Source organism: Sciurus vulgaris (genome assembly GCF_902686455.1).
Source record: "Sciurus vulgaris genome assembly, chromosome: 8".
In the NCBI taxonomy this organism is placed as follows: domain Eukaryota; kingdom Metazoa; phylum Chordata; class Mammalia; order Rodentia; family Sciuridae; genus Sciurus; species Sciurus vulgaris.
The window spans coordinates 25348327-25362753 of NC_136468.1; the positions used below are offsets into that span (position 1 = coordinate 25348327).

The window sequence follows — 14427 nt, forward strand, 5'->3', positions numbered from 1 at the left end:
CCAATACGTCTAACTGGCCATTAAGTCATTTCAAACAGCTCATGATTCTTGGGCTCTGCACCTCTTGCTCTTTCTTCCCACCCCTCAGGATAGTGCCCAATCCTTTCACTTATTAGTACACAACTACTCTGAATAAATCCCTTTCCCTGTATCTGGTTGTTCCTTCTCTTGTGCATGTAGCTCAGGAAGAATAGGGGCCCTGGAAATGGGGCTGGGTCACTGGGAGCAATTGTGAGGCTGAACAACTCCTGAGAAAAGGGAGTCCCAGCTACTGCTGACACTTAGGGATCCCAGAAGCCTTCCTACAAGAACCTCACCTGGCAGAAATGGCAGTGGAGATGATGTTTCCTCCCAGCGCCTCCTCCACCCTCCTACCAAATGGCTGCTAGAGCTGCGACTCACCTTTGTGTTCTCAAAGTTGCCCTCAGAATTATCAGAGGGTGACTTGGTCACCTTTCTCTTTTTAGCCCCGTTGGCATTCTTGTTCATGTTCTTATTGCCATTCCTTCCCCTGGCCTCTTTGCCAACAGAGGACTTTTTCTCTTTGAGCTGGTAGAGCTCTTCCTGGCAGCACTGCAGCTGCCCCTCCAGCTGCTCCTGCACTGCCAGGAGCCGCCCCTGTTCGTCCATGCTAGCCTGGTACTGCAGCTGCAGCTCCCGCAGCTTGGTCTGCAGTTCTTTGATCTGTTGGTAGTGGGGCCAGTTACCCAGAGCTGGGACCTTGCAATAAGCCAGGGCCCTGCTTGGGGGTCACTGCTTCAGATAGCTACCTGCTAAAGCCCATGGGGAAGTAGACAGTAAAGAAAACATTAAACTACAAAATAAGCCTTTTAAACAGTTATACAAATAGCTTTTCCCTAACTTGAGACACCTGAAAATTTACACCTAACACAATAAAAAAAAAAAAAAAGATTTAAATTATGGGTTTTTGTTTATATCATTCTTTTTATGGGAACTCCTACTTCACCCAACCCATTTCTCTAATAGTTATATTGACTTAAGGAGCTGTGTTGCACACACCTGAGAGTGTACTGGGATCCTGTACTTCCCCCCAGAAACAGGCAAATTAGAACCCTGTTCCCTAATCTCACATTTTGTCTTCCTTGGGTCATGGATCCACCTGGTGGGCACTACTTAGTGTAGAACCATGTGGTCTTTCCCAAATGCATACATAGAGACCCTTCCACTGGAATGTGAACAACTCATCAATGCCTCTTGCCCCATCCCAGTGAATGCAGAGTACTCTTTTTGACATTATTGAGAGATCCAAAAGAAGATGTGGCCCTGTCCTTAAAGTATTTATAATCTAGCTGGGGAAATAAAATAATTTAAAAAATTGTCAAGTGAAAAAAATATAGCTCTACAGAACTTCTCTAGGACAAGAGCAAAAGAGAGAAGTAGCAAAGGGAAAAAGAGAATAGTTCCAAGAGGTGTCTGGATGACCAGCTCAGTGGGCACTTGAGAAATGTCCTTCAGCCTGAGCAGTGTCCATCACATTCAGCAAACTGACTGGCCTGCTGGAATTTAGTGTCCCTGCTCTGCCATCTCTTTGTAGTCTCTCTGAAGTGGCAGCCCCTCCTCTGGCACTAGAGACTCCAAGGAGAAACCCTGACTCCCTGGCATCAGTTACCTCACTCTTGTCGTTCTGGGAGGCTGCAGGTCTCTCCAAGTTTTCCTTGCACTCCTTGAACTCCTTTTCGCAGCTCTCCAGCTCTTCCCTCAGCAATTTCTGTTGGTCCAGCAGCATGCTCATCTGCTCTTGCAGTCGGCAGTGTTCCTCTTGGCTCACCTGGTACAGGGCCTGCACTGCCTGCAGCTTGGTCAGCACCTTGGCCACCATTTCCTCAAAGTGCTGCAGGGGGTGGGGGAGCAATGACGGCACCCCAAGAAGTTCTGACCTCTGCCCCACACTTCGCTAGGCCCCTCCCTGCATACAAAACAGTGGCCACAAGGATCTGGCACTGCCCCGAGGAGTCACTGTATTTCTCCCCATAAAGAGTACCTGCCTGTGTTGATGAAAGTCCTCAGTCCTAGGACAGGATGGGGGCACCTCTGTAGGAGAGGGACTGAGGAGGCAGGGCCACCATGGGTGGAAGCCTTTGCTTCCAGGAGTTCCCCAGGTCAGCTCTGATCCCATCCCCATCTCACTTGTGCCATTCCCCTGTGACATTTCTCTTAAAAAGACAAGAACCCATCATCCCCTGCCTGACCTGTGCCCTGAGGATGGTTACCTCCATGTCTTCAGGCACAATTGGCTCCTCATCAGCGCTGCTGCTGACATAACTCTTGTGATAGCTGTTGGAACTACTGGCACTGCTGTAACTCTTCTTAGAGGTGATGCTGCCGCCGCTGGAGCGGTAACTCTTCGCAAAAGTCTCGCTGGCATTCATGGTACTGTCATAGCTCTTGAGGAAGCACTCACTGCTGGCCTGGCTGCTACCATAACTCTTATGATAGCTTTCATTACCATCAATGGTGCTGCCATAACTCCTGTGAAAGTTCTCATTGCTGGGAGTCACACTGCCCGAGTTCTTCCTGAAGGACTCGAGGCTCATTTTTATTGAGGGAGACTGCACTTGGAGCAGCTGCATTTCTTCCAGGCAGAGCTGCACTTCTTCCTGCAGCCTCCTCCGCTCCTCTAGGAGCCTCCCATGCTCCTGCTGCAGTAGCTCCTGATCCCTTTGACTGGACATATACAGTGCCTTCAGAGCCTGTAGCTCCTCCATGATCAACTTGGACTGCCAGGGGTGGGGGCAGGAGACATCACCATTACTCTAAAAGACATTTCAGTCCCCCCAGCTGCCCCTCTCTCAGGGCCAGTGTCTAATTGCACATCTGAGAGATGTGCACACCTAACCTTTGGTCTTCCCAGGACTATGTCTTTGACTTAAACCTCCAGGTGACTGGCATGTGTCAGCTTTCTACTCATTTGGGAAAATACTCCCAGGGCAGAAACTCCATGATTTTGGGGTTCCCATTTCTGCTGGTTTCTGCACTGGCACATCCTTCTCTCCTAGGAGCAGTATAGAGTGGGTGTCAAGGACACCCTGGTTTACTATCCCACCCTCTTCTTAGTCAGGTGTACCCATTATCCTGACCTTTAGGCTTGGTGTTCTCCCCAACCCTTAATGTTAAAACCAGCCCCAGATTCAAATGTGCATCTACAAATAACTCCTTCCTCAGAAGGTGCAGGCTTAGAATCAAGGTCTTATCACTGGTCCTTGTACTTCCTGCTCTGATTCTGAACCTGGCCTCTTGGGCATGTTTCCCAGGCCCTCTGGGCCTGCCTTCTTGGCTGCTGATGCCTAAGATGAGATCTGATCAGTTAAGGAAATACTTTATACCTGGTTACTTGTCTCTATGTTACCCAGGCTTTCAGTCTAGATATTTGATGCCCCTGGAATATGATCAAGTCTCACAGTTTGGACTTCTGCTATTCCCTGGTTCTCCTTGTTCAGTCTAATATTTGAATGAACAGATTCAGCCTAAATTAAAGCTATCTACCTGCTCTTCCTTGCTCATGCTGAGACCTCAAGACCAAATCTATCCCCCAAGTCTGAATAGACTTCCATGGTAATTTCTGCCCGTGTGACCTCATATGCATGACCTCTTGATAGAGCTTGAGGCACATCAATTTTCTGGTCTAACACTCCTGACCTGGCCCTATTATTGCCAACAAAGTCCTGATGAAGAGAGTACAGTCAGTATTGAGAACTCTGCATAGGAATGCTTCCCTTGGAGATAAATGGGCTCAGATTTGCCTCATAGAGAGCAGCAAAAGGTTATACAGATTTTGAAGATGGAGAAGTGTACTTTTGAACTCATAAGAAAAGGATGATGTGCTTAGAGTCAGTCCAAAGGAATCTAAACAAACACTGAATTGATATTATAAATCTTGAAAATGGCATGCTAATGGGACCACATCCAATGGTCAGATTATAGACCTCTGGGTCATCCCAGCTTTGTTCTAAGTCTTACAGGACTTCAGCTGGCATGCCTCTGGGTGAGGTCCCCAGTGCATCTAAGACCACATCTTAATGGAGCCTATGGTAGCTCTGGCTGGTGAAGGTCAAGGCTTCCATCTGCCTCCTGCCAAACAGGCCTTCCTGATTCTGACCCTTCTGGGGAGCTCCTTTCCCTGCAATGCCACTGTGTTTGGGAGATCCATCTCCCTTCCTCTTGCCATGGTTACCTTGTTCTGACCACAATTTGAGAACTTAGGCCTTTTGGTGTCCTCAGGATTCTCCAACACTTCCTGGAAATGAGACTCTTTGAGACTTCGTAGCTCTTCGTGTGCCTCTAACTGTTCCTTTAATACACACTCTTGGTTCTGTATCAGTTTTCTCTGTTCCTCCTGCATTCCTTGGTAGAGCAGCTGCAGCTCACATAGGTCTTGTAACTTTGCAAGCAGTTCCTGACTCTGAATAGAGCAGAGGAAGGAGGGAGGAAGAATGGCAGTTCAATGGCAAATCCTAAGCTCCTCCTGCTGGACACTGTCTCCCCCAGTCTTTGTGTTAGTGTCTTCATACAGTCCCCTGGGAACAGGGTTGGGGGAGGGGGCTTTCTATGAAGACCTGCTGGTTGAGTAGCAATGATCTCTTATATGTGGATGTTTTTTGTAGTAACAAAGTACTTTCAGGTTCCTTTTCTCTAGAGGGACTAAAAGTAAAATGCTGCAGATGTTGAAGCATAAAATGTATTTTTAAGATTTAAAGCCCTTATGAGAAAAAACCTGAATCAGCTCTGTGGAGCTGTTTGGTGTGTGGAGGTTGGTGAGAAAGGAAGGAGTGGTTGGCTAAGAAATGAAAAGGTTCACTCCCCACCCATTACGTTTCCCAGGGACGGTCACAGTTTTTCAACACAGACTCTTTGTGGTCAGCAGCCTTTCCCTGGCTGTGGATACCTTATGGAAGAGGCCACACTTGGGCATCGGGTACATGAGCCTGTGCAGCTCTTCCTGCAGCTGGCCCTGCTCTTCCTGCAGCCTTCTCTGATCCTCCAGGAGTTCGCCCTGATCCATCTGCAGCTGCCCCATCTCCTTCTGACTGACCTTGAACTTGTCCTGCAATTCGGTCAGCCTGGACAGCAGTGCGTCACACTGTGGGTGGGTGGGGCATGCAGGCATGGTTACTCTGTGAGGTATACTTCTGGGAGGCTGGCAGAGAACTTGTGTGCTTTCCTGACTCCTGTGATTTCCCAGGGTCTCCCTTCCTTCCAGTCACCTTGGACTGATCATCCCATGCAGACTGAGCTTCCATGCTAAGGGGGAGCCCCAGCAGTCACCAGGCTGCTCTGGACGGGCAGTGGCTTGTTCTAAGTTCCCTATGCCAGTCCCTTCAGAGGGCAGATTGAGATGGAATGCTATCAATATCCCTCCCTTCTTCCTTCCTGTCTTCCTGTCTCTGGCTCTTTCCTTCGGTGTACCTACCACCTTCTCATCCTGACAGGAACTCCAGTTCTGATTACTTTCATTATCACCAGTTGTTTTTGAACCTAAATATGCTCCTTATCAATAAGGACTTAATTTTACTCTAATTTTTCCTGTTTTTGTTTTCCTAAACATCCCTTAAAACCTTTAGAAAAGTATGCACCATTGCTAAATTTGGTTTAAGTCTTCTAATATCAAATGACTCTCAGTGCTGCTCTATGACTAAAGAACAGGTTGGCTTTGTATGCCACTATGCTTCTCCTTTCCCACAGACTTTCATGAGGAAAGCAGATGACAAGAGAACCGTGTGTCCTCTAAACTTCGTGGGAGTAGAGGCAGGGGAAATCTGAACCCGTTCACAGAAAGGCAAGTAGACTGTAACCTTCCCAGCCCCTTAGCTCCTAAAGGCCTTTCCCTAGGAACACCACTGTTGGCTATGGCAGGGGTCACTTTGTATTTTGGCAGAATGTGACCAGCTCTCCATCTCCCAAGATTCTTATGCCTTTTCTCCAACATGCTTCAATACCTTTCCACTTCTTATCAGTTATCAGGGGCTGAAAGCACTCAACTGAATAACCGGCATTGGTTTGCATTTTATATACCATGGAAAAAGAAAAAGTGAATAAGGTCTTATTTGTCCTACCAGAATTTATTACTAAAAGGAACTGAGATAAGAGTAGCATTCTAATCAATTTAAGGAGGGCAATGTCTAGTCTTGGGAATCTAACCATGCCAAGACACAGAATAAATCTTGGGAAAGTCTAGGTCCTTCTAATACTCAAGCAGCACTCTGGACATAGCCCATACCCCCCAAAAGAGCACTTGTAATATGCCTCAGAAACTGGCTCAGCTTTCTATTCTAATAGTAATAGTAGTATACATGAATCTATGTGTATGTTCTTCTCCACAAATGACCTAATATCACTGCAGTTGCTAAATCAATGTACAAACATCTACACACAGAAAATTTTGCATGAAAACAGCAAAACTGACTGGAATTCAGATGTACTGATCCCATTAAGCTCTGGCTCAAAATCAAGATCAAGGCAAACTGTTCTAAAGTTAGCAGCATATGTCTGCCTCTGTTTCCTGACTAGGAAGCCCATCAAGGCTCCTGGTTGAGGACTTCATCTCTTGCCTCTCTATAGCTCTTCTTTGCAAAGCAGGTGCCCAGGAGTGCTAACACTCTGCATTATAATTACCTTATTGGTACACTTTCCCTTGTCCTCAGGAATGTTCTGGGTGGACTTGAGCTCTTTTAGCTCCAGCTGGCAGAGCAGGAAGTCCTGCTCTAGCTGGTTGTACATGTGCTTCTGCTGCTGCAGCTCGTCCTTGCTGGCCTCGTACAGCAGCTTCATCTCCTGAAACTGGACTTGCATCTTTGTGTTCTGGTCAGGAGAGGCAGGTCCAACCATCATCCCAGGTGCCCTGCTGCTGCACTCTTGGATGGGGCTTGGGGTTCCATCCTCCTGTCCTTTCCAGCTCTGATTTCATTCTAGCCAGGGAGACCCCAGATGGACCCATCCCTAATAGGCTCAAAACCCAGACCTTGTAGGGCTTCCTTTTTTGGGAGTTGGAACAAGAAAGGGGATTTCTAGGGTGATTTTCTGATTTAAAATCAAAGGAGCTGTGAGCATTGTGACTCTGAGAGAAGGGATTTCTGGCATACCTCTCTGGCCCCCTCACCAGAAACTATTACACAGAGCTCCTACCACACCCATTTTTCTGTGCTCTCACCCTCCCCAAGGGTCCTGCCTGGCTATACTCTCCATCACCTGGCCCTCCTATTACCTTCTCATCACTCTCTTGCAAGGAGGCCACCAAATTCCGGAGGCACTGCAGCTCTGCCTCATGGCACCGCAGCTTCTCCTGCAACTGATGCTGCACTTCCAGTAGCTTTTCCTTCTCGCTTGAGATGTTCTGGTGCTGGACTTGCAGCTTCTGGAGCCGGCACAGTAACTCCTGCAGTGCAGGGGGCTCTGGGCAGCACCGCAGGGTCCATAACCTCCTGCCCTTCTGCCTGACTCTCTCAGCCACTGACAGACCGTGCACTTACTCCTCCCTCCCTTCACTTGCTGCTTGTCCTTTGACCTTAGGCAACGCTTGAAGGGGGTTGGGGATATTCACCTGTGGTGCTGCCTAGGCAGTGGCTGGACTTATTTTAAATTTCACTCTTATTTACCTTTCCCGAGACCTCAGACAAGTACTCTTAGCACCTGGGTCATCCCCTCACCTCTAGGTGCTGTTACCTTCTCGCTTTGGCTTTCTATGATTGTGGATTTCATGACTTTGAGCTGCCGGAGCTCAGTCTGAAGCTGCACCTGCACCTTCAAGAGCTCGCTGTGCTCATCCTGGCTGGCATCATACTTTTTCTGCAGGGCACAGAGCCTGGTCTTCAGCTCCTCATTCTGTGGTGGGGAGGGTGAGGGAGGAACAGTCACTCTCAGGAAATAGCAGACCCCTCTTCAGGTCACTATGGTCCTTTTCAGGTGCAGACAGCTGAAAAGCTCCCCAGGTCTATGGTTTGCTTTCTTCGGCAAGGCAGACACTCAACAATGACCACCATTTCTAGAATGCCGTGCTGTGTGGCTTCTATAACTGGCTTCTCCAGTAGCCTGGGCCCCTGATTGTAGGGTGAGCGTCAGCAGAGCTTGGCCTTGTTCCTTTTGTCTAGCCTTTGCTGAAGCAGTGACTCCATGCAGGCCCTCCTGCCCTCCCAAGTGCCTCCCCTGGCAGTGTTTACCTGGATGATGCCGTGGGAGGTCTGAAACCTAAGCACCTCATTCTGGGCACATTTGAGCTCCTTTTGCAGCCGCTTCTGCTCCTCCTCACTGACACGGTGATGATGCTGTAGGTCTTGCAACTCGCAACACAATTCCTTACACTGTGCGGGAAATGAAACAGGGAAGCTGATTTATGACAAGTGCTACATGTGCTACAGGAATAGGTCTGGGGAGAGTATGGCATTCCTTTGACTGAAATACAGTCATGTGTAATTTAACAACATGGACTCATCTGAGAAATGTGTCATTAGGTCATTGAATGACTGTGCAAACATCACAGAGTGTACTTACATAAACTGGTGGTACAGCCTATTACACACTTAGGCTATGTGGTACACATACATATGGCACAGGTATTGCTTCTAGGGCCACGATGAATAAAACATCACAAGATCAAATCAAGCCCAAGAGAAAATGATGTGGTTAAGAGGCTGCATAACATGGAATATATGGAAAACTGTTTTACAGTAAACTTTTTTGTTGTTTTTCCTAGTAGGAGGAATATACTCTAAAATAATAATAGTATAGTAAATACATAAACCAGTAGCATAGTCACTTATGATCATTATTAAGTACTGTATGTACCTAAACATGCTGTACTTTTATAGGACCAGCAGTGCAGGTTTGTTTACATCAGCATCACCATGAATATGAGTAGTGTCTTGCACTACCACATCACTAGGTGATAGGAATTTTTCAGCTCCATTACAATGTTATGGAACCACCATGGTTTATGCAGTCCATTATTGACCACAATGTCATTATGTGACATATGACTGTATTTACATCAGGCATGCTATCAAGACCCCAGAGTACTCTCTACTATCACAGTGCACACCTGCTCTGTTGGCCCTGTGCCTACCATTGGCCAGGAGAAGGTGAAACAGAAAGGGTGGAAAGGGCCTGCCTCCTCACTCTCAAGTAACCTACCTTACTCTGCATGTTATGCATCTGCTCCTCAGCACCGAGCAGCTGCTGGCGCAACAAGTGCATTTGAGGATCAGGTTCTAGGAAATCCACTTCTGAAGTCTGAGACTCTGTCGACATCACACTTCTTATTGTTTGACACTCCAGCCACTTCTCTGTTGCTTTTCGTGTCCTGGAAACCAGAACCCGGAGACATGTTGGGAGGATCCCTGCCTGGTATTACCATACAAGTGTGCTCAATCCTGAGGCCTTCAGTTTAGGCCAAAGATAGTCAGGGGCCTATTGTGATTTGCCCCTCAAACAAACATGTTTGAAAGATTACAGAAAGTCTCTAGCACCTCGTCTGCAGAGGCATGTTTGGCTCTGAGACATCATAAGAGTGCTGGTCCAGTTGATTTAAGGATGGGCCTGGTATCAAGCCAGCTACAGCCTGGAGGCTTTGTGCCATTAGACTGAATCATGTCTGTGGGGACAACAAAGGAATCTCTTCTGATATACTCTAGGGTAGAGCAATGCCGAAAATGGAAGAAAACCAATTCACTCAACTCTTGACCTGAGACAACTGGGTGGGATCCCATGTTTGCTTCTAAATGGTCTCTGTACTCTTGGGATACCACAGAAAGGTCTGGCTTTCTGGGAGGAACACTCAGGACCCTGCCCTATGCCTTCCAGGGAATGCCCAAGACAGCATCTCAGTGCCCCTGCCTCCTGGCTGTACCTCTCACTCTCCAGTTGGGCTAGCTGCCCTGTGAGGCTGCTGTTGCTCTCCTTCAGGGTCCGGTACTCCTCGTTCAGGGATTGGTAGCGGTCCCGCAGTTGCTGCAATTCTTCTGCAGAGGACAAAGCGGGGAGACGTAAAATCCTTAAGGGGTAAGGGGAGCACTGCTAATTAGCCCCAGCTTTTAGGAGCTCTTGAGAGTTTAAATAAGTTTTTTGTTTATCATACATAAAAGTTAGCTCTTAACTGTTTATGATTTTCTCCCTACTATGCTTTTAGCACAAAAAGTTGGGAGGTGTGAACTTTGAGATATCAGACTGCTGGTTCCTGCCTTTCTAACACAGCCAGGCATTCTGAATTTCCTTTACTTCTTTTATCACCACAGTGAAAACACTGGCCTAAATGTGATCAAGTAGACTTTCCAGTGGTCTTTTATCTGCTGACAGAAAAGCCCATTCCAACCAGACCCAATCTCATTCTCAAGCATTACAAGAGATCCTGCTGAAATGCCCCAGCACATGTCTCTAAGTACCAGTCATCAATACTTTTTAATGCTATGATGAACAAACACCACATTTTACCTATTCATAATTAAGAATCCTCTTAGAACACTAATTCTACTGACATTTAAGGAACAATAACAGATATAGTTGCACCTGTGGTACCTGCTGGACAATTCAACACCCTGAAAGTCACTTTTAATATTTCCTCTTTGTTCCAATCAGAAATCCTTACAATATTGCAGAATGAAAACTAATCATGCTAAGTATTAGATGTGATGGTTTTGGCCTTGAATGGGCATTTCATTTAATTCCTGAAATAGCCCTGTAAGTTTTTTTTTTCTTTAAATAAACTTTTTTTGTGTGTTGGGGGATACTGGGGAATGAACTCAGGGATACTTGACCCCAGTCCTATTTTGTATTTTATTTAGAGACAGGGTCTCTCTGAGTGGCTTAGCACCTTGCTTTTGCTGAAGCTGGCTTTGAACTTGTGATCCTCTTGCCTCAGTCTCTTGAGCCTCTGGGATTACAGGCGTGTGCCTCCGTGCCCAGCCTTAATAAACTTTTAATTTTAGAATAGTTTTAGATTTATAGAAAAGCTTAAGATAGTACCAAGTTCTCCTCAAATGTTAACATGTGACACTAGCATGGTACACTTGCCATGACTAAGGAATCAATACTGGTGTATTACTATTACCTGAATGCTATACTTCGTTCTCTGCATTTTCCCTAGGCTCTTTTTCTGTTTCAGAATCCCATCTACTTTTAAAGTTTTATTAACCAATTTGGGTTCCATATCCCAGATATGGAGACTAAGATTCCAGAAAGAGAGAAAATAACCGAAGTTCATCCTGCTGTTGGGTGAAGCTTTGTTTCTAAACTCTGGTTTGTTTCACTCCAGCAAAGGCCTTTCCCCTCTGCTAGCCTCCCTCTCCCAGCACTACCAGGCCAGAGGCTCTTCTGAGAAGCTTGATGTAGCTGAGAAAACTTGCAACTCTTTGATTTCTTGTTCATTGCCTCTGTTTGACCTGGCCAAATATAGGGCTTTCATTATGCCCAGATCACAAATCTAGCCTAGAATAAAGGCATACTCTGATGTCATGAATCCTAGCAACTAGCTGGAGACAACCTGAAAGCAGCACTGGAAGCTTTTGGGTACCTCATGCATTACTAGAAATAACCTCCCTTCCTTTCCAGCTGTCTTGTGCTCTGATTTGTTGCCCCCTAAAGATTCTACTTTGGGGAGAGCTAAATAAGCCTAAGAATCAGCATCCTGGGACCTGGAAAGCAGGACTAGAGGCCTCCCTAAAGTGGTTCAGGCAAACCACCAAGATGCCACACCAGCAGGAAGAGTTTCTCAAGGTGACAAGTCCTTCTACACTTATCCCAGACTGAATGCTTTCCCAGGAAGGACTTTTCCAGAGTCAAATCAACAAATATCCAATGGTTCTCTGGGGAAAAATTCCAGGGTACATCTCCATGGTACTATTTCTTACACCACCATGGACTGATGTTAATAGTTGAGTAAATTTTTCTCCACTACAGTCTTGAATGCAGTCTAGAGGATTTTTTTTTTCCTAGAGGTTTTCAACTTATGATGTAATACAACTCTTCCACCATCTTCCTATCTATGATCTCTCTTCTGCTTGACTTCGCTGACAGAACAGGAGAAGGGCTTGCACGCATACCTTGCAACCCAGGAATGTCCGAAGGACTACTGGATGATTCAGAGGTCTTCATTTCCATTTCTGCACGGAGCGAGGCAATCTCCATCTCATAGTCCCCCCGAATGCGTTCCATGTCCTCAAGTTCATTCTGCATTCGCAAGAGATCCTCCTGCAGGGATGCTATGTCGCTCTCATGTTCACTTGCAGAATCTGCTGCAGCTTGCCGCAGATTCTGGATCTCAGATTGGGCCAAATGTAACTCCTGTTCTATTTCTTTAAGTTCACTTTCTTTCTCACGCTCTAACAGGGAAATCTCCTCCCGCAGATGCCGTAGCTCACCTGCAAAGCCCAAAGGTTGAGATAAGTGAAATAATCTGCCATGTTCTAGAGGCAAAAATTTCTAGGCAGATTTATTTCTTGTCTGGAAAATCCTAACAACCTAGTCTCTACCTTATCAGAGAAGCAAAGCATCATATGGTATGGAATGAAAGGAATAACTGAGAAGGGAACAGAGTGACTCTGTGTGATAAGGCACAGCAGGAAGGCAGATCTTGAGGCCTCACACTGAAAGTAGCAACAAGTTGGATTACTATAAACAAGAAGTACTTCTAGGGAATTACCTGACAGTCAAAACCCAAACCTAATTGACAATATTCTACTGATAACCTGAGTCCTAAAAATTCTCTATCTAGAAAATTTTCACAGACTTTTCACCTCATCATCTCAGGGCTTAGACTTTACAGAACCCCAAAGCCCCCTTGGGCTGCTTGTGATAAGTTCTAGGCCCAAAAGAATATGTAGAATTCACATGATAACCTAACGTGGGATGCCTAAATGCTGATTGATAAGGGATTATTTAAATTGATGATATATAAACACGATATCATGCAGACATTTAAAAGAAAGTGGCAGATCTATAATGAAGATACAAAAAGATTCCCATAATATATTAACAGGAAAGGAAAATGAGCCAGAAAATGTTAAGGCATTATCTAATTTTTATAAAAAATATATTTATGTATAGTATAAAATTCACAAATGTACAAAGACACAGGAAAAGGCACAGAAAGATATATGCCCTAAAACCCTAAAAGCAATTGTTTCAGAGGAGTGGGAGATGTGACAAGGTATTTTACTTTCCATATCATATATAGCTATGCTGTTTGGTTTTTGCAACAAGTCTCTATGTTAAAATATATATATATTTTCAATTTACAAAAGCAATGTGTCTTGAATTCTGTGAATCTGTGTAGCATCTCATGATTTCTGAAAACACTCATCTGAGATCAGGAGAACCCAAAAGCAGAAGAAGAGTAAAAGACACTGACACCAGTAAGAATTCAGGATTTAGGGACCAGGATTAGGCAATTCACGAGGACTGGGCCAGAAGTGTCAGGGCCTTCCTACAAACCCTTTGCAGGACATATTCTCCCCATGCCCGATCTCCAACCCCTGTTCACTCTACTTACCATTCAGAGTTAACCTTTTCCTAGCCTCTCCCCCAACCTCCTCAAAAAGCTAAGAGAAGTTCTCTATTAAACGCTCTCAAAACACCTAGCACTTTGGAGTCTGTGTGTTGTCTCCACCTCATTTAAGTTTTATAGACAAAGAACATGTTGGGTGGGCTGGGAATATAGCTCAGTTGGTAGAGTGCTTGCCTTGCAAGCACAAGGCCCTGGGTTCAACCCCCCCCCCCCAAAAAAAAAAAAAAGAACATGTTGGCTTTCCTCACCATTATAGCTCCAGGATCTGGTATAGTACATGGCAAAATGCAGCTCAATAAATATTTGCCATATTCATGCATAAATGAGGCAGAGATTAACATATTAACATATTCATTGAACTTACTGAGTTTCCCCTATGTGTACAGAATTCTGTGTTTGGGTATTTTTTTTAAATGTGAAGAGAACCTAGACATTTTGTGGGGAGGGGAGCACTGGAGATTGAACCCAGGGAACCTCTACCACTGAGCCCCAAACCTTTTTATTTTAATTTTAAGATAGGGTCTAAGTTGTAGAGGCTGCCCTCAAATTTATAATCCCCTCTGCCTTAGTCTTAGCTGGGATTACATACATGCATGGCCCCTTCCAAGTGTGAGAACCTAGACATTTTAAAAGACAAATTTCGGGTGTGATGGCCCAGTTAGTCCAAGAATCAGGGAAGCTGAGGAGGGAAGATCACTTGAGCCCAGGAGTTCAAGACCAGCCTTGTCTTAAAAAAAAAAAAAAGGAGCGGACAGATAACTAAGAAGACGATGACAAATTTAGCCATATTGTAGCTGCTGTTTTTTTTTTTTTTTTTTTTGCCAATCTTTCTTGTTTTAGACTGTTCCTAGTGGCCTCCTCTTCGTGGTCTATTGAACAAGTATTAGTCAATGAACTGTACCAAGACCAAGCATGTGCAC

At 45.5% G+C, this 14427-nt stretch overlaps 1 protein-coding gene across 17 annotated transcripts in view; it reads right to left on the reverse strand.

Annotated features, from left to right (window-relative positions):
• The window catches only part of CCDC136 (coiled-coil domain containing 136), a 28196-nt gene that overhangs the window by 6753 nt on the left and 7016 nt on the right, over nt 1–14427 (reverse strand). For 4 of the 17 annotated variants that reach the window (XM_079150889.1, XM_079150900.1, XM_079150905.1 and 1 more), the window contains 12 exons: nt 12045–12362; nt 9857–9968; nt 9142–9310; nt 8172–8312; nt 7678–7836; nt 7220–7390; nt 6631–6816; nt 4904–5098; nt 4193–4420; nt 2232–2738; nt 1631–1852; nt 403–684 (listed from right to left, as the gene is read on the reverse strand). In XM_079150889.1, coding sequence (XP_079007015.1) covers nt 403–684; nt 1631–1852; nt 2232–2738; nt 4193–4420; nt 4904–5098; nt 6631–6816; nt 7220–7390; nt 7678–7836; nt 8172–8312; nt 9142–9310; nt 9857–9968; nt 12045–12362 — 2690 coding nt within the window. The other 13 variants (XM_079150898.1, XM_079150903.1, XM_079150891.1 and 10 more) reach the window with 10 other exon arrangements.